This window comes from Crinia signifera, chromosome 2 (assembly GCF_055691185.1).
Source record: "Crinia signifera chromosome 2, ASM5569118v1, whole genome shotgun sequence".
NCBI lineage: Eukaryota > Metazoa > Chordata > Amphibia > Anura > Myobatrachidae > Crinia > Crinia signifera.
The window spans coordinates 149,301,180-149,322,437 of record NC_139218.1 but is presented as its reverse complement, the minus strand read 5'-3'; the positions used below and the strand labels follow the sequence as shown (position 1 = coordinate 149,322,437).

Here is a 21,258-nt window from a genome sequence, read left to right as displayed (position 1 = left end):
CCTATTCCTTGAGAGCCCATTTCAAGTTTTGTAGAGAGGGGAGAGTCTGATAGGGATAGGTAGAGAGTGTGTGTGCACTGCACGGTGGTTATTTACAGACCACCCAGTGTAGCTCTTTCTTTAAGGCAAGACAACAAGAGCAGATTTGTTGCAGCAACAGATCTGAGTGTCGTCACAACAAGTCAGGGGACTCTTGATGAAGTTGTTTGTTGTGCAAGGTCACTTGGTCCTAGCTCCAGTATATTATGTTCTGTAGCAGCAGTTTGGCTGCACCATGCAGTATGCACTGACAGCCCCACAGCTGTTGTACAGCTAAGAGCACAGTTCTGCTGAATCATTAAAGTGCACAGATTAGAAAAGCTATGGAGCCTGGCATCTTGCCAGCATACGGATAGAGCTGATTCAGTGTAGAAAGAAAAGGACAGTGCACCAAGACAAACCATGGGTACAAACAGTGGCGTAGCTACAGGGGTCGCAGCGGTCGCAGATGCGACCGGGCCCCTGAGCCAGGGGGCCCAACCCCCGCCACTGTCCTGAAAGAGGGAAGGGAACAGAACGTGGACGGGACACGGTGGCCGTATATGAGCTGTGATTGTCGCCGCTGCAGCCAATAACAGCTCAGATACGGCCACCGTGTCCCGTCCCCAGCCGCAGGCAGCCAATAGGAAGGGGACCCCTTGCCGCGTGACGTCAGCGCGACGCACGCACGCGGGCTCCAACCTCCCCCTCCCTCTCCCACCGCTTCTGCGCCTGGGGAGGGGACTCTCTCGGCACCGGGGTCGCACCTTGATCCTTCAGACCAGCGATCATCTCCAGCTCCCGGTCCTCCGCAGCACCTGAGCGGATCATTGTGTCAGATGAGACCCAGGGAAGCAGCGGGAGACGCCGGCTCCGTATCCGGAAGTGTCAGACTGGGAGAGGGCGGGGCCTGGACTGGGATCACCTGGGAGCTGGTTCCCTATTCCTGCCCTGGGGGTCGGTTATTCCTTATATCACCCCCCACCTCCACCCCACTATGTCACATCCCCTCCGCTATACCCCCCCCCCCCCCCATTATCACATCCCCCTACACTATACCCCCCTATATCACACACACCTCTCCACTATACTATACCCCCCTATGTCACATCCCCTCTGCTATACCCCCCTATGTCACATCCCCTCTGCTATACCCCCCTATGTCACATCCCCTCTGCTATACCCCCCTATGTCACATCCCCTCTGCTATACCCCCCTATGTCACATCCCCTCCGCTATACCCCCCCCATTATCACATCTCCTCCACTATACCCCCTATATCACATCCCCTCCACTATACCCCCCTATATCACCCCCCCCTATATCACATCCCCTCCACTATACCCCCCTATATCACACACCCCTCCACTATACTATACTATACCTATACCCGCTGTGTACTATGGTGCGGCAGCTACTGCTGACTGGCTGGCGAGAGGGAAGAACAACAAATAATATAACGTGTATTTACGTTTAGAGCCCAGACAGAGGAGCATAGTACCGGGGCCGACCATCTTGGAGGCACGTCACCTCCTTAAAGAAACCCGGTAAAAACCTCTGTGGAAACAAGTGGCAACAGCACTGGAGTGTTCCTTATCTTTGTCTAGAAAGACCATTGGATTACAAACATCATATCCAGGATCCTCCACAAAATTTGGGATAACTCCCTAAAGGACTGGCACACGTATTCCTATCAATTGGGTGACTATCGATGTTTTTGTCCATTTTTTTAAATCCCTTATCAATTCTTTTATATATATTCTAATTAAAACTGTATCTATTATTCACACATGACCATTTTGTTGAATTTATGTTTTAAATGTCTTTTTAGGAATATTAGCGCAATCGACCACCTTTCTTTCTCTGTTTCATTAATACCCCTTTTCCATCTACAAGCCGGGTCGAACCCATGCTTTTGTACTCGGGTCCAACCTGGGTGTGACTCGGCTTGTAAACTCATTCACACTAGAGTCTCCACAGCATAATGCCGGGCGGATTACATCATTGGGAGGTGGGGTTGGGGTCAGGACTCAGGAGCAGGACCGCCCGGCGCCCTGTATCGGATGGACTACAGTGAGTCCAGTCTGTCAGCCAGCTTTGGAGATTATGGGGAAAATTGCTAAAACTGCTGGGATGTGTAGTTCCACTGTTACAGTGGAACTACAGGTCCCAGCATGCCCTGTCACAGTTTTAGAAATCCATTATCTAAAATCTGTGGCAGGGCATGCTGGGACGTGTAGATTTTGTTGTATGTAGGGGGGCCCCAAGCTGACCTTTCGCACCAGGGCCCATGAACCCTTAGCTACGCCCCTGGGTACAAATGCCATTTTTTTGGCTTGCAGAGTAAATATTAGCTGCTTTTTTTATTTGCCACAAAAATATGTGATAGAGGGCCAGATGTACTAAGCTTCAAAAGTGATAAAATAAATGGAGAGTGATAAGCAACCAACCAATCAGCTCCTGCCTGACATTTTTCAAACAGTCTGTGACATGGCAAGTAGGAGCTGATTGGCTGGCTGTTTATCGCTCTCCATTTTATCACTTTTGAAGCTTATTGCATCTGGCCCACAGTCATTAGGTTGACCCTATTAAGGTCAACATGCATTGGGTCGACCACTGAAGGTCGACATCAGAAAGAGGTCGACAGGCTAAGGTCGTCAGAGTTGGAAGGTCGCCACACGCATTAAGTCAACAATGGCAAGCTCAACGTGAGTTTTTCAAATTTGTTATGCCGACAGGCAGTATTTCATGCCCTACCATCTACTAGTGCGTGGAATGAGAATAGAAGAGTGTGCCCAGCGCAGTGAGACTCCTTGCACAAAGCATGGCGAGGCACCGTGCCCGAAGCATGGCCAGCGCAGCAACATCTGAGGCTATGCCGGCATTCAGGACACGTAAATGGCACACTGGCGAGTTTACGTTTCTCCTCCAATGACTAAAAATTTTTTTAGGGGCCTTTTACTGAACTTTGGCTTTTTTGGATTTTACATGCCCTCTACTTTGACACTGGGCATCGGACTTGGCAGACGACATCGATGGCATTTCATCATCTATGTCATGACTAGTGGTAGCAGCTTCAGAAGTGCGAGGAAGCGAATCATCATTTCCTATTTTTTTATTCTCTGTATTTTGGATCGCCATTATTTTTGTGGAGTTATGCGATTTATTACACTTCAGGAGAGCACCACTGGAATGCAATTATATATGGCAGTAGGTAGCCACTAGCAGACTGGGATTATATACACGTTAGTAGGTAGGCACCAGCGTCAGGAATTATATGGCAGGACACCAGCGTCAGGAATTATATGACAGGACACCAGCATCAGGAATTATATGACAGGACACCAGCGTCAGGACACCAGCATCAGGAATTATATGACAGGACACCAGCGTCAGGACACCAGCATCAGGAATTATATGACAGGGCACCATTGTCATGAATTATACAGCAGGGCACCAGCATCAGGAATTATAAGGCAGGACACCAGCGTCAGGAATTATATGACAGGGCACCAGTGTCAGGACACCAGCATCAGGAATTATACGACAGGGCACCATTGTCATGAATTATACGGCAGGGCACCAGCATCAGGAATTATAAGGCAGGACACTAGCGTCAGGAATTATAGGTTTCTTAGAATCCGGGCCTGCATATCTCTAGTAAGGTATGGACAAATTTTGAATATGTTTTTTAGATGCATGTAAAAGGATTTAGAGACAGTTTGAATGTGAGGAATAAATGACAGTTCAGAGTTGAGGATGACCCCTAGGCAGCAAGCTTGTTGAGTAGGATTGATTGTTGTGTTCTCAACAGTGATAGAGATATAAGGTTGGTAACTACTCTTGGCTGGTGGGAATATAATAATTCTATTTTGGAAATGTTGAGTTTGAGGTGGCAAGATGACATCCAAGATGTAATGGCAGAAAGGCAGGCATTCCGAGACACGGAGCAATACTGATGGTGACAATTCCGGGGAGGATAGATAGATTTGAGTATCAGCATACAGATGATACTGAAATCTGAAAGAGTTGAGAGGAGGTATAGATTGAGAAAAGCAGAGGACCTAAGACGGAGCCTTGTGGTACTCCAACTGACAGAGGTCGTGAGGAGGTGGTAGAATCCGATAAATGAACACTGAAAGAGCGATTAGATAGGTAGGATGAGAACCAAGAATGGGCTGTGTTCTGAAGACCTAGGAATTGTAATGCTTGAATGAGAAGAGAGTGGTCAACAGTGTCAATATTAAGATTTTTTTGTCTTTCAGGGTAATTTGTATAGGCCATGTAGCATTTTGGTTGTCTCTAATGTCTTTATATCCTTCTGGAGATATGGCTTCCATAACTGGACACAGTGTTCTAGGTGAGGTTGAACCAATGACCTATACAGTGGCATTATTACTTCTTTCTTTCTGCTGCTGATACCTCTCCCTATGCAACCAATCATCTGACTTTATACATGTTCCTTTACTACAATCACACATCCCACCATTGCTGTGTGACTGGATCATACTGTCCACTAGGGCTTATCCTCCTATATCAAATGCCTATTGCCCTATAGACTGTAAGCGTGTAAGTGCAGTGGAACAGAATATGCGGGCACTACATAAGTGAATTTTAATAAACAATAAAATATAGAGTGAATCCTGGCAACCATTATAAAAAATAAACAGCATCTCAGTGACCTATATAAGACAGAAATAGGCAGTCATACAATATAGAGAGCATTCTTGTGACCAACATAAATTACAGAGGGCCTAATTCTCACCCATGATGGGCACTCACAGTCATGCAGTTGCAACTGAGAGGCACAGTTTCAAAAATATAATGGAAATGTGCTGGGTATTAATAAATCTATTTGATTTAACCAGCTTGTCTAAATTAGCATTTTTGTCTTTTTTTCCAGGGTTTGGGAAGGCAATACTGATTTTTATTTGCTTTTAAATATTATTAAATTTAAATTTCAACCAACCAAGTAGTTGGATGACAGTTGGTCTAGTGTATGTCCAGCTTTAATGTCGGACATTGGAGAACATACTCTGACCGATATTCAATATAGTAAAACCTGTGTGTTTTGACTGAAAAAATACCATTTTCAGATGATGCACCAGCTTAACAGGGTTAACCAGAATAGCCTCTGAATCTATAACAAACATGGGGCTGGTGCAAATTATGATGGTGTGAAGATGCACCAAGCAGTATGTGCATCGCAATCCTTGCACATTCAGCTGCATTTAGAAGTCCCAAACACACTGCACCAGTGGCAAACACAGGATTTTTTGAGGGAGGTTTCCAAATGTCATCCAAAATCTCCCACTCTGCAGCGCATTGGAGTAAGTGGGAGCGATAACAGCCTTGAATATTTGTCTTTTATACAATGGATAATGTATGGAATACAGTATTAATATTTAACAGTCTAGAATCTATGGTATAGGCTGTTTAAACATACTGTACCATAATAAATAAATACACATACATAATAGAACCAGTGCTGCACGTTCTAAGCTCACAAGCTCCCACTTCATGGTAAGGCTCCTGTCTTTTCCTCCTGGCAGCTACTCTCTGGTCCATTGCAATGTTTGAGGGCTAAGATCCACACACACAGTAAATGTGATAGAAGAAGCTGGTACACTAGGCATGTGCAGCAGCTCTGCTCTATCCCTCTGATCTATCCCAACCTTCAATACGAACCCACTTAACCTTCAGTGCACCACAGTTACTAGCAAACAGAAAATGATCTGTTTAGATCTAGAAGTCTCTGTAGAAGAAGGTGCAATTGTCACAAAGACCTACACCAAACCCATTGACGGGAACAACGTTCTCCCAATACAGAGCAACCACCACAGGAACTAAGTCAAAAACATCCCACTTGGGCAATGCAAGAGACTATACAGAAACTGCACTAACCAACTTACCTTTTTAGAACAGAGTGAAAATCTAACAAAAAATGTATACAGAAAAGGCTACTCCTATGTGACCAACTTAAAACAGTTACAGATTTGAATCGTCAAGAAACCATTAAATACAAGAGCAAATATTCAACTGCCAATCATGACATCCTTTTCATAACCCAATTCAACATCAACCATGAAATTTTTGAAGACATTCTCAAAAAGAATTGGTCAATTTTACAACTAGATGAAGATCTCAAACCTCTTTTAACAGAAAAAAACTAAAATTATCTACAAAAAAGCTAAGAATAAAATGCAAAGCATGCAAAAATCAACAGAAAAACTCAACAAAATCAATAACCACCTTCTCATCTAACATCACAAGAAAAGAATACACCATAACATGTATTCACACATTTCGTGTGAATTCGAGGGTATTATATACCTTTTGTGTTGTCCTTGCGGACAACAATACATAGGACAAACTAAGAGACAATTAAAAATAAGGCTCTCGGAACATATCTATAATATAAAAAGAGGTCTCACCACACATAGCCTATGGAAACACTTTCTTCAAGTCCACAACAAAAATCCAACAGGCTTGCAATTCATTGGCATAAAGAAAGTCAATAAAAACTGGAGAGGTGGATACTTCACTAAACAATTAAAACAAATAGAAACCAAATGGATCTACGAACTGTAGACATTATCCCCCAAAGGAATGAATATAGATTTTGAACTCAGTGCCTTTTTATAGTTCCGCATTTTTTTTTTGCATAATATATTTTTATTCTTTTTCTCCTTCTCTTCTATTCTTCTCTATCAACAAGCACCTATTAATAATATTTTTAATATCTAAAAAGTTTTTTACTTAAAATCTTCATTACACACATCACTTATGTGCAATCCAACATGGATACCATTACCATGCGGTTCCCACCGCTTTTATGACAATTTCCGTTCTTTCAATAAAGATTTTAGAATAATAAAATTAAAATATCCAACTAAAGCCATTCTTGAAAAAGTGCTCAAACAGCACGAAACGCGTTGAAAGGCCTCCGTGGATCCCACACTGTGCTCCCCCACAACAGCCGGACCACTCGTATCATCTGAGCAGAAGTCGCAGCCGCTGGACCGGTAACGTCACCACTCGCAGACCGGGCAGCACTGGAGACGAGCGCCATTCATATCCACCGCAGCTAACAGTCTGAACCTGCATTCCGGCTTTAGAAGTAGGGTAAGCCCAGTCTATCTCCACGGACAATCACCAAAGCTCAAGAGAGCTGTAAACAGTTGTTTTGGTACTTGTTTCCTAGCACGGCCACAAATCTTGGCCATCGGGGGTAATTTGAGTGGCCTGCGACGCGACCGACGCGATGCCCCCGATTTTTCCATTGAAATGCATTGAAAACAGTGAAAAATCGGGTCGGTCGCGTCGTGTGCACCTAAAAATGCTTAAATGGTCCAGACGCCATGCCCCCGATTTCCCCATAGGGAACAATGTTAAATGCTTCAATTTACCCGCGATGACCACGATTTCCCATAGGAAACAATGTTAAATGGCTCAATTTAGCCAAATTATCACTCCTGAACATTGAAATGTCCCCCCAAAAGTAGTTGACGCCACCCCGCCATCAACGTGAACCCGAAGCGTGGCGAGCGCAGCGAGCCCGCAAGGGGCGGCGGTACGCGTCCTCCGACCTTTTCATGCCCTACTATCCACTAGGGCGTGGAGTGAGAATAGAATAGTGTGGCGAGCGCAGCGAGCCACCGAGCCCGAAGCGTGGCGAGCGGACGCGGATACCTTCACAGGTAAACGCGTCCCTTCGCGGGCTTCCCAGGTGTCCGCGTCGCCATGGACACCTGGGAAGCCCGCGAGGGGACGAGTATAACTGTGAAGGTATCCGCGTGCGCTCGCCACGCTTCGGGCTCGGTGGCTCGCTGCGCTCGCCAGACTATTCTATTCTCACTCCACGCCCTAGTGGATAGTAGGGCATGAAAAGGTCGGAGGACGCGTACCGCCGCCCCTCGCGGGCTCGCTGCGCTCGCCACGCTTCGGGTTCACGTTGATGGCGGGGTGGCGTCAACTACTTTTGGGGGGACATTTCAATGTTCAGGGGTGTTTTTGGCCCATTTACTATTGTTCCTATGATAATTTGGCTAAATTGAGCCATTTCACATTGTTTCCTATGGGAAATCGTGGTCGTCGCGGGTAAATTGAGGCATTTAACATTGTTCTCTATGGGGAAATCGCGGGCATCGCGTCTGGCCCATCGCACCCGATTTTTTAGCGGCCGCGATGCCCGCGATGGCCCCGATTTTACCCCCGATGACCGCGATTATGATCGTTGTGGCCGTGCTAGGAAACAAGTACCGTTGTTTTTAATCATGTTTATTTTTCAGGTGCTTTTTCGGTACTTATGTATTATCTGGGCTCCCATGTTAAATGCACCCCATTTTTTCATACCCCTACTATCCAACTACGCATGGAGTTGATTTTATATAGTGTGGCGAGCGCAGCGAGCCACCGTGCCCGAAGCGTGGCGAGCGCAGCGAGCCCCGCGAGGGGATGCGGTCTCATAAGAAAAACGGGAGCCCAGATATTACATAAGTACCGCTTTTTCTTACTTTCTTCTTTGCTTTCCCTTACCACACCTACTCCCATTTATTAGCGCTCATTTTACATTTATTTATACCCTTTTCTATTGAACAGCTTTTTCACTTTTTTTCAAGCGCAGTGTCACATTCTATTTTACTGCATGATGTGGGTGCAGCTCTATTGGTCATATTATATACCGGTGCTATTGTTGTCATCATTTAAGGCACTTTCCAATAGGAGGGGGTTTTCCGGGCAACCAAACCCCCCCCCCCCCCCCCCCCGCGCGTTTGCCTATGTGCACTGCACTGTATCCAACCCAAATTGTATCCAACCGGCATTACATCTAACATGAACTGTATTTGACCTGCATTATATCTAACCTGCACTGTATTCGATCTGCACTATAGTCAACCCGCACCGCATACAGCCCATACTGGATCCAACTTGTGCTGTATCTACGCTGCACTGTATATGACCTACACTCAGGGGCGGATTGGCCATTACGTTCACCGGGAAATTTCCTGGGAGGCCGACCACAGTGAGGCCGAATTACAGTAAATAATGTGACTCTGTAAGTCTCCACCCGAGTCATTCCCCAGGGACCACTGATTAGTGTATATCTGATTAGCGGCTGATTAGTTTGAAGGGGACATGGGAGCCCTGGGGCTGGGGAGTGCAGCACTGAGGGAGTGTGCGGCGGGAGAGGCCGACGGCTGGTTAGTGTGAAGGGGACTCGGGAGCCTTGTGACTGGGGAGTGCGCAGGGGGAGTGTGTGGTGGGAGAGCCTGGCGGGCATCACATTTCTCCCAGCAGCTTTTTTATTTTTATTTATTAACACAACACAAGAGGGGGGGGGGGGGTGTTGCGCTCAAGCGTGCATTAATCAAGCAGCAGCCGCCCGCCCACCTGTGCCACACCAGCCCATCTCTGCCCTTTACTAGTGTTGGCGTCACTGTGGCGTTACGGAACCGACAGAAGCAACGAGGAGCAGCAGCAGTGGCATCCCGGCCAGCAGTATTATGAGCCGGTGACAGCAGCGCTGGGAAGCCGTAATCTCCTGGTCCCAGCGCCTACCAATCCACTGACAGGTCATGTGCAGTATGTATGGGGATGTGATGGAAGGGGGTTGTGGGTGCACAGTGATGGGGAGAATATGTGATGGGTTTTTTCACACTGATCGGTGATTGCACACTGATGCATTGGGGTATTGATGGGGATGTAGTGGGGGGGGGTGCGTAGGGATGGGGTTTTCACACTAATTAGTGGTTGCACACACTGATGAAGGGGTGTGCAGTGAAGAGGGGTGCATAGCTGATACTGGCGGTGTTCTGGGCCACTCATTCGTACTGGGGGCGGAATGTACTAAGGGAAAAATGTGGTAAAACCCCCGTTTTCAGGGGGTACTTACTCATTTTCAAATGTACTTAGTTCCGGCCGCCACATTTTCGCCACCCAGGGTATCGCCACCTTTGGATGGTGATATCCTATAGAAGCCTACGGGCTTCTTAACGTTGGCCTCCCCAAACTGCCGCAGACGCTGACCCCACTCCCCGGTATACACCTCCATCAGACTCCTCCTCTCCCTAGCAACACAGCCGGAGTTCCTTCTTTCTGCAAGGGAAGGAGGAGGTGCCTCCCTATTGGTCAATACGTGGCGTGCATTGGGATTAGGAACTAGAGGGGGAAGGGGGTGCTGATTAGTGTACCCATCAAATAAATTATTGATGTCTCTAGGGGCATACTCACAGTGCGATTTTGGCTTACAATTTTGACTATACCACTTTTAGTTTCCAATCCGCCCCTACCCACAATGTATCCAAATCATACTTGATCTGGCCTGCGCAGTATCCAACCTGCATTGTAACGCCCACTGTATCTGATCCACACTGTATTTAAACTGCACAGTATCCATCCAACACTGTATACAATCTACAATGTTTCCAATGCAAACTACATTTTATCCCAAACTGTGTCCAACCCAAATTTCTTTGTTCTATTATTTTCTATTGAAAGTGATTGCAAGTTGGTCTGATTAGTTATTGCAATACATTACTTAATGTCATAACATTTTTAAACAGAAATAACTGCTGTTGCTTCATTAAGCCAGTCAGTCTATGGATTCTGGCCTTATTCTAGTTCACTCGCAGAGGCAAATTCCTTCTCAAATGGGCAAAACCATGTGCACTGCAGGTGGGGCAGATGTGAAAACCATTGCTGTAAGGAAGATCTCTGTAGTGTTGTAACATAATAGAGCTAAATAGCTCCTGGTGCGTGCCGTTTACCCACTCGTAAGCAGTGAAAGAACGTTGCTTAGCGAACGGGTCTGAATCAGGCCTATAGTTACATGTTGCACAAAAGTGTCAAAGAAGAATAAGTATGCAATCTTTCCATCAATGGTGTATTTGTTTGCTACTTTTCAATAGAAGAGCATAAATTTGTTCATATATTCTCATATATGCAAATTTGTTCGTTTTTGCTGCAAAACAAAAATGCCTCCATGGAAAGCATACTGGCCATTTGCTTTAGTGTGCCTGTAGTTAGTGGTGGGGGATGTCCATTCCACAACGGTCACCCTGTCACTGTCACTCCAATATGCCATATTTAGCTCCTGGATAAAGCTGCACTCCTCCCAGCTCCACTGTCATCCCACGCCTGGTCTCTATCAGTTACACCAAGCCACCCAAACCCTCTCTTTCTCTTTTGCATCTCCTATGGTACTTTTCTTTTTCCTGCTCAATTTGTCTTTCTTTTCTCATTTCCCTGCTTAATTTCGTAAACCTACAATTTTCCTCTTCTTCGCCATGGCTGAAAAACAAAATAAATCCCAGCCTCCCGAGGTCCCACAGGAACCCCCACAAAACTCTGAAACTCCAGAAGAAGGGAATGTTAAGAAGGAAGAACAAGAAGAGTTGCCCCCTTTTGAGATAGTGGAAGGGTAAGTGAGAAATGTTTGCGCGTGCGTGTGAGAGAGAGAGTTTACATACAAATCTGGAGAAATTATTTTGGTTAACTAAAAGATGATTGTGTTTACAGTATTATGTTTTGCATTGTTCCCTGACCGGACATTATTCTGAGAGATTACATTTTCTAAAAACGAAGTATTTTAAGTTTCATTAATGCTTGCTCTAAACAAATAACACGAAACATCACTCACAGCAAATGATTTTGCAAGTAAATGAATATATAATTCCTGATTTTCATTTACTTGACAACACATACATAGTGACAGACGAGTATGTATGTATGCATGTATGTATGTATGTAGTATCTGCAATCATGTAATGTACTCTTGGGGGTATCATACAGTAGACACGTTATAAACGTTGTCAACGCCTAACCAGCTTGTACAACATTTACTGTATACTAGTAGTAGTTTTTCAGTTAAGCACATTTAATTAGTGCATTATAGGCATTTAATTGCTTTTTATCCCAGTAGTGATTGTCACTGGAAATTGGAATATATGACCTCCCTGCTGCTGGTACTTTTTCCAGAGTTAAGTCCCCACTGTTTTTATTGCTCCCATAGCAATGCCCCTCTCTAGTTTCAGACATAGCTGCAAGCAAACAATAGATAAATACTTTTGGAGTTATGTGTCCATTTATATTCCTGTTATTTTCAGATAAATGTCCTGCAAGCCAAATCATTTATTTATATCACTTGCCTACCTTTGTGTGCACTGTATTCACATTGGAGGTTATTCTGGTTCACAAGCAGCTCTACGAAGTTCGCAGGCTGCTTGTAATTTTAACACCGCTGTTGCCCGCCCCCTCGCTCGCCGAATTCACCTGCATAAACATTGCATGTACAGTATCACAAATGTGACATTCCCTGTACGCTTGTATCTCATTTTATTAAACATTTACTATTTAGTAAAACAAGATAAATAGGGGTATTTTCCTCAAAACACAAATTAAATATTGTGTTTATTCTAAACATCTGTTTAACTACAAGATTGAAATCCCAAAATAAACTGGTAGCCTTTACTCAGTATCTCACAATACAGTATGGCTGACGAGTGTGATTTCAGCTGCAAGATATCCTGGATTAGTTAAGTGACAGATGATAAGAGGGGACCTAAAAATATCTTACAAAATGTCTGTGACACTGTAGAGAGGTTACAGTAACAGATGCTCTGTGCAGGAGGCATCACAATCACACAGAAAGATGTATTGTGTTATCTTCAGCAAGTGACACATGCACTACACATTGTTGTATTCATTTATTTGCTAGACGTGGATGCAAGTAAGCTATGATATGTACACAAAATGACCTAAAAGGACATAAACAGAAATACTGGAGGGTGAATGATTATATAGCAGTCACTAACCAAATAGGTATTTGAGATTGGCTTAAACTTGCAGGCATGTCCAAACGGTGGCCCTCCAGCTGTTGTGAAACTACACATCTTAGCATGCCTTACCATAGTTTTAGCATTCCCTAATTGCAAAACTGTGGCAAGGCATGATGGGACTTGTAGTTTCACAACAGCGGGAGGGCCATAGTTTGGACATGCCTGCCTTAAAGGATATTGTGACTGAACATGGAATTTTGTCCTTCCCTGTGCAAGATTACAGTAATATACAGTACAGATTATATTGTTCTGTATACGACCCTTATGTTTGCAAAATGCATCCATGGGGTACATTTACTAAAGGTTCTAAAAAAATGAAAAGAGGTGATATTGCCCACAGCAACCAATCAGATTCTCTCTATTATTTTTTAGGATGCAATAGAGAATTGATAGACAGAATGAAATTGGTTGCTATGGGCAACATCACCTCTTTCCATTTTTAGAACCTTTAGTAAATTTGCTCCCTAGACTTTGGGTCTACAATATTACCATTGGTGCATGAATGAATTTAGTTTCTAGATGAATCACTACTTGCAGGAAGTCCAAGTTCAAATGCTGAAGCTACCTTATTTATAATTCCCAGGAGCCGCATCCCTGCTTCTTCCTTTATGTTCCAGTTTAAGAACGTGGAGTATAGTTCTGGCAGAAATAAGACTCTGTTATGCTACACTATAGAACGAGGAGAAGGGCAGGTGTTTCGGGGGTACCTGGAAGATGAGCATGCCGCCGCCCATGCAGAGGAAGCTTTCTTCACCAATGTCCTTCCACAGTTTCTCACCTCTGGCCCAGTACGTGTCACTTGCTATGTGTCTTCCAGCCCCTGCGTCAATTGTGCTGCTGCCATTGCTCGATGCCTGAAACTCAACAAGACCTTGAAACTTTGCTTGGTGGTGGCACGTCTCTTCCAGTGGGAAGAGTCAGAAATTCGTGGGGCACTGCGTGGCATCAAATCGGCTGGGTGCAAACTGCAGATGATGAAGAGCGGTGATTATGCACATGTATGGCAAAACTTTGTGGAGCCAGACATTGTGCTGAATGAAGAGGGCGAAGTTGAACAAAAGAGTGAAGAAGGAGTCTTCCTTCCCTGGGAGGATTTAGAGGAGAATTCCCGATATTATGAAGAGAAATTGGCAGAGATATTGAGATAACTGTGCAACTTCTGGTGCCAGCGTATAGCTGGGGAGCAGATATTATTGGAGTAGCGTGTTTTTTATTTTTATTACAGTGTTACTTTGGATTCTCAAATATGTTCAGCTTGCTTCAATCACTGTCTCATCCATGGACATATTTATTACATGCTTTGTTATTTTCGAAATAAAATAGATCTTTTCAGTTCACTTAGTATTCACCAAAAGTGTATTAGGGTATTGATATTAACTATAAATTATTGGCATGTGCTTGGATAACAAGTATATAGGCTTAGTATTATATTAATCATTTGTAAGGCTAATGATGCAATGGATGTTAGTGCTCTCCTTTTCCTGTATTTATTTTATAATAGTTTTTATATGTCTAATTTTAAGAATGACCTCTTTTCTTTAAAACTCAAACAGAAATTCCCCTTAGAGGAATCTACATTTAGACTTTCAGGGGGAAATTTAATAGGTTGAGAGATTCAGCATTTGAGAGACTTGGTAAGAAATCTACAGGTTTTTTAAAGCGGCAATCATGTATACTTCAGATCAAATTTGTTTTTAATGCAGCAGATACCCTTTGAGTATAGTCATCCCATATCCCAGACACACTACTGAGAAACACCAATAACTAGAAATGTGTCATGCTCAATCATACTTTATTTATACACCACTACAGGTGGTCTGTGCACAATAAGACAATGCAGGGTAAAACAGTACAGTACAGAGAACAGCATAATACAGTAGGCACATATCAAATAGCACTACAACTCTCTATACAGCCACTGATGCAATGAAAATGATTTGAAACCTGTATCTAAACAACGTGGGCACAGGTTACAGGTCTAATTTGTATGAAGAAATGGAAACAATGAAGGAGAAAAGTCCTGGGAAAGAGAGCTCAAGGAGTGTAGAGTGTTGTGGTGTGTAAAATAAGTAGGTAATGAGAACAAGTGGAAGGAGGGACCTGCTCAGCCTAAAGGGATGGGGTGAGACTTACAAAGCCAATGTAAGGGGAGTTAAGGGCTGGCAGGAAGCAAAAACTGGCAAATTGGAGGATGCAAGAGGGTGAGGTCAGTGGCGTAACTATAGCCATGCAGGTGAGGGCGCTAGGGGGGGGGGGGGAGCTGCGGGGCTATAGTTAGCCGTTGCCATCTGCTCCTGCCGCCGGCAATTCTGTCTTGCAGGTCCCGGCTCTCCCGGCTCCTGCTGCTTATAAAAAAAGTGACATACGGAAAATGGCTGCCCCCATACGAAAGACAGTTTTTGAGGATACTAGAGGAGGCAGCGGCCTCCTCTAGCAGCCTTTAAAACAGTCTGCAGTATGGGATTTTTTTTTATAAGCAGCAGTAGCCGGGAGAGCCTGGACCCGCAAGACAGATGAGGCAGGAGGTACCGGGGGGGGGGGGGGGGGGGGGGAGTCAACCCTATGGGGGGGGGATGGGGGGGTTAGGTTGTTAACACTACTGGGGGGTTTGTTAACCCTATGGGGGGTTCTTAACCTTACTGGGGGGGAAGCTGGCTAAATTTTCATCAGGGGGCGCATAATTAATAGTTACGCAACTTGGTGAGGTAGACCATGTGGTGACATGGAGAGGTGGTACACAGATATGCAATTATTAACAGGGTTTTTTTCAGCACCCCTTTAAAGCAATACAAGCTGTGGGATAGTCGGATGGAATGAGGAAGATGATTCCAATGGTAGGGGTCTGCAAAGGAGAAATACAGCCGGCTACAGGAGTACATTTAATACTATTATACTGGGATGGTGCCAAGTGTTGCTGCTGTGTGGGAGGCAAGGCTGACAGACAATAAGGCATCATCATTTGCATTGGGTTTTAATTTAACACGTGCATTTCTCAATAATGGGATACCCAGGACTCAAACCCACTACTATTTACTTTGCAGACAGACTCCTTACATATGGAGATATTTCCTTCCACCCCTCAGTCATTTAAAGCTTTAATACAACACTGTCTTAGCTCCATTGTTACTCTCTCATTTCTATATTTTCTTCACTTCCCTTGAACAATGTTACTATTATATTGTCAGTCCCTTAAATGCACTTATTGACCTCTACCTTCATGTTCGCTCTTACCACTCCTGTTACTTTTAGCCTTAAATTAATCCCACTTAAAATTTGAAATTCACATAGCTTTCAAAATAGCTCAGCAGAATGCAGTACATATAGATTACATGCTTGAATACTGGATTCCATTAGAGACCAGCTTTACTGTACAAAGATGTTCTCAATCCTCCTACAGACAATTGGTTATTACACATCATTGAAATGGGATATACCAATGCTGCTCAACCCAGCATAATGTAATTTAATCATAGTGTGCTATTTCCTGTTTTAATATGTGATTGGGTTTTAAAAAGTCATGACCACTGTGGAGATTTCCGTTTGTTCTACTGAAATATTCAAATTAAATTTCTGTTAAATAAGAATGTTGTGTATTTACGTTTATGTTCTCTATTTTTAGATTGTTTTGGTGAGTTTCAGTATTGTTTCTCTCCCATACCATTAACTAACAAATTGGTGTATAAAAACAATATTTTGTTCCCCAAACTTTTCCCATAAAGTTTCCAATCTTTTCATAAAATTGCTTCTGTGAACGTATGTCCCACATACCCCAGGACTTAAAGTGGTCATGCAGAGATGGGGGAACTTATTTCTCTATGCCACCTAATTACCCCTCTCCCCCCATTAGGCAGCGCCATTACTGTGCAGTGCCAATGTAGAGGTTAAAATGTTCCACCTCACTATGGGCCTTATTTTAGTTTACTCTTTGTGACAAAATCCTTCTTAGATGGACAAAACCATGTGCACTGCAGGTGGGGCAGATGCTACTTGTGCAGAAAGAATTCGATTTGGGTGCGGTTTTACTTCAAAGTGAGATCTATATTGCAGTGTAAAAATAAAGCAGACAGTATTTACTTTGCACAGAAACAAAATAACTCACCCAAATGTAATTCTCTCTGCACATTTTACATCCGCCCCACCTGCAGTGTACATGGTTCTGTCCATCTAAGAAGGATTTTGTCAGAAAGAGTGAACTACAATAATGCCCCCTGTTCCCCCCTGTTCCCCCCTGTTCCCCCTGACATACCCAAACTATGGAATCTTCTGACACAGGTCATTATCCAATAATTGAAATAATTCCAATCATTAAGTCAGACTGTTGATATATTTTAGACATTTTATCTATAAAATGTGCAAATATATATTTTTTCCCAATTAGCAATGTGACAATTAATTAGTAATGTACTAACAGATGTACCAGCAGACTGTGATGAGGATATTTATTCCTCAGCTCTCATGTGTGAATGCCATGTTTTTGCTAAATATTGTAAAGCATTACTAAATTCCATATGGTAATGTCCATGTTGCTGAAAATATTAGCACACTGGAAAATAGGGATGCTAAATGTGTTTGTAAACATATAAGAATAAATGCAGTGATAGTGGGTCATGTTTATATATATTTAATCAAATAAAACATGTCCTCCCCATGTTTATGCTTTTATACTCTAAGGCCAGTATTCAATGCTGCTGATCGTGATGTGCAGCGAATCCTGTTTAGGATTCGCTGCACATTCGCAGCGTTCCGGAGGGCTGGAGCATTCGCTGCCAGCCCTCCTTCTCACCCTATTCAACGCTGCAGGGGCTCACTGCCCCTGATGACGGGGGATGGCAACAGTCAGGGAGATGGATGCCTGCGCCGGAATGTGTGGGGGGGAGGAGGGCTCCTGGGGAGCTGGCAGGGGATGCGGGTAGGGAGCCGCTGTACTGATCCCGCTCGTGCATATGTAATGAGTGGGACTAGTGTGCAGTGAATATTTAATGATCGGCCCCCCGCCCCCTGCTGGCGAATGTGTAAAAAAAAAATGTACCCCCCCCCCCCCAAAAAAAAACCAAAACGCTTATTTTAAAAGATCACATTCCGGTTCACCTTAAAAAGATGTTTAATGCAAAACGGTGAATCATGGCGAAAATCATGCTGAAAGCAGTTCTCCATCTTAGCATTGAAGTTTTCCATCATAGTTTTCAGCGAATCACAGTGAAAACCCCATTGAAATACGCCAGCGAATTGCAGCGGGCATGAAACGGAGAACTGGAGACAGCTTTCCCCGAAAGCGAACAGTGAACATTGAAGAGGGTGAATCAGATTTTCAGTGAAAAAGATTCACCGCAAGGAGTGAAAACAGACCAATTCGCCGAAACAAGCGGTGATTCAGGAGCATTGAATACTGCCCAAACTGTCCAAATCCTCTGGGATAGGCAGGGCCATCTTAATCTATGGGTTCAATGGGCAGCTGCCGAAGGGCCCCCATTTCTAGGGGCCTTTGAGCTGGGGGGGATTGGCTTGTGGGCATCTGCCTCCTGAGCTTCTTAGGAGGCAGTAAAGAATGCTGCCTGGTCACTCTCAATGTGAATTACACACAACCAGAGTCACCATGAAGCTGTCTAATCTGCCTCCCAGCCTGCCGCCAGACAGCAATAGAAGGGGTGTGGAGATCCACTCGTGGGCGCTCCCTGTGGTTCGGGAAATGAAAAAGAGGGGAGAAATAGAGAAGGTTACTTCCCTTTGTCTTCCTCTCCTGTGTGGCTATTTTCTCCTGTGAATATTCTTAGGTTTGGATGTTCTTGATTCCAAGTGTGTTTCGGTGATCATAGGAAAAGGATGAAATTAAAAAATAGGAGAACCCACAATGAGAAGTGTTCCTGAGATAAAAAATGTTAATTGAATGTCACTTTGAGCTACTGTGGCGTATCGAACTCACTTGTGACAACAAGGATAAAAGTGCATCAAGGTATCTTTTGAGTTGATAAAGAGGGTGGCGTACCCTTACTCACGTGTTGGGACGTAAATCAAAGCGCATCAAGGTTTCTTTAAATATCCGTATTTTTATTGGACACAGTTAAAACATCAGGGGAATAAAATGGGAAAGAAGGTGTAAAAGCGAACAGCTGTCTTCGTGCTAACTGAATGGCTTGAGCTTTCCACCAGTCAGAGTGCTGACAGCCATTCACTGCATGATTGCTAGTGGAGAACAAAGGATGGGCATGGTATAATATTTTATTTATTTTGTTTACTTTTAACCAAAATGCATTGCTTTTCCCAAGGTCTACAATAAGTGGTGCAACTTCATCCCAGTTGCCAGGGGCAAAATAAATGTTGTTGTCTCTCCAAAACCCCCCCCCCCCTCCCCTTTAACACCCTTTGTGAACTCTTTGTTAAATAAACTTAAAACTTCCTTATGGTTATGTGAACAGCAAAATTACATTATAAAAAGCATGATACAACCCATCCACACTGGGATGCTGCTGGTGCCCTCACATCATCCAGACTGCTCCTACTGGTGGGCAGCGTCTCAGTGAGCAATGCTGAGTATGCTACCTGATTGGCTGTGGGAGTAGGAACGCCCACCCTCCTCCAGAATCTTATCCTCACCATGGAACTGTGGCAGCTTCTCAGTCATGCTCGGGAGCTTCAATGACATAGAACAGGGGACAATGGTGGAAGTGCCACCCTAGAGGCTTGGAGCCTTTTGGCAAATTACTCCATTGTCTCCCAGAGTTCTGCCTCTGCCTATAATGCTATTAAGATGGCATTGGGGATAGGTCCTCTTCAGTTCATGTTGAAATCCATGGCTACAGGAAGTACTTGTTACACAGGAAGTACTTGTTCACACTGGATTGCTGCAACAGAAAACGCTCCAGACACTGGTCTTCACTGCAAAGACATTGACCTCAGGGTCAAAAAAAGGTGCAATATTTACCACCATAATAGATAAGGAGATAATGCCATCAAAATAAATATTTACCAAGTATACCTTCATGCCAAGTGAACTCTCCCACAAACCCTAAAACACCTACTAACTGCTCTCACACTGTGAATCCAATTGCTTGCTATGGCCATGTAATCAAGCCCATAGGAGCAGCCACGCTGCAATCCACAAGTTTACTGCTACAGTTTCATATATTGGACAGTAATGTCAAACTAGTCCTACAGTATATTTGCCAGACAGCATAATCCTTGGGTAAGTGTCTTCTTTCAACAAGATGTTCCACAGTTAAATACTTTGCTGATCTTGTTTATAATACCATGTTGAGACTTCCAGTCACCTACAGTATCACATATATTTAGAGGAGACTGTTTCTCCCAACAGCATGAGTTCGAAGGAATAAAGGACAAAGTGATAGCAGCCTTAAATCACCTTGGGCATCTGAACAAAGCTCTGGTGAGATAGCATCACCTCATGAAAACTGTGAAATAACTACATGCATTCAGTGCTGGTTCAAACAGACCACCATCCATTCTCTGCAAGCCACTGCATACTGCACGATTTCAAAGTTTTGTGCTCAAGCTCCAAAGGTACCATTTGGATGTGATGTACAAATGTAGAATGGTCCACACCACAATCAATGCACCCATTTTTTCCAATACCCCTGGAGTTCCGCTTCTGTAGCAATAGCATGGCAAAAAAACCCCCAGAGAATCACACGTGGACATTTTCCCAGTGTTTCGCTCATGCTTGGTAGGAAAATCCCAAGGAAAATAGCACAGCAGCCATTTTCCTGGAGACCTGCGTATGCGTACAAGGCTCTGGGTGAATAAGGGCATGCCTCCCAACATGATCCTCTCCAGGAGGGACACAATGCTCTGTTCCTGCACTTCCCTGGTAATGTATGATTGCCATCACCTGTGTTGAAACACCTCTCCCATCAGTTAACCTGCTCAACACAGGTGATGACAATCATACAATCAGAAGGAAGTACAGTAACAGAGCATTGTGTCCCTCCAGTAGAGGGGCATGTTTGAAGGTATGTAAGGGTCTAGTGACCCTTATGCCCAGAGTCTATTGCTCTGTCTGCTAGAGAGGAGGAGGCCAAGACGATGAGCGCTCAAGGGCCTCCTCTCTTGATGGGCCCCTGGTGAATCGTCGTGTTAAACTGTGTCAGAGATAGTTTTTTCATAGGTGACAAAAAAAAATACCCATGCCATGTGCCCCTGGGCCACTTCATCGATGAGTGCTGCGGGCCACCTTAAACACCAAGAAGAGCGCCCTGGTGGACCAGTGTGTTGTCCTTGCACAGTCCTACTTTGACTGTTGGCAGCAGCCACATTCATGTGATTAATCAATTTGCTCCAAAAGCCCTGGTGGTCCAAAATGATATACAAAGCAAACTGTTATATGGCCGTGCTGCCGTATAACAGTCAGTGGAAACTTTAATTGTGTGAGGCTGTGTGTGTGCTTCGC

General features: G+C 44.2%; 1 protein-coding gene across 1 annotated transcript; it reads left to right on the top strand.

The window, feature by feature from the left end:
• The first annotated feature begins 11,306 nt into the window (after window positions 1-11,306).
• Window positions 11,307-14,005, top strand: APOBEC2 (apolipoprotein B mRNA editing enzyme catalytic subunit 2). Its single transcript, XM_083171107.1, has 2 exons — window positions 11,307-11,440; window positions 13,441-14,005. The coding sequence occupies exons 1-2, from the start codon at window positions 11,307-11,309 to the stop codon at window positions 14,003-14,005; spliced, it is 699 nt and encodes a 232-aa protein (XP_083027233.1).
• The last annotated feature ends 7,253 nt before the right edge of the window (window positions 14,006-21,258 follow it).

Coding starts and splice junctions, on each gene's coding strand:
- APOBEC2 (XM_083171107.1), top strand. CDS start 11,307: ATGGCTGAAAAACAAAATAAATCCCAGCCTCCCGAGGTCCCACAGGAA. Junction 11,441..13,440: donor CCTTTTGAGATAGTGGAAGG/GTAAGTGAGAAA, acceptor TATAATTCCCAG/GAGCCGCATCCCTGCTTCTT.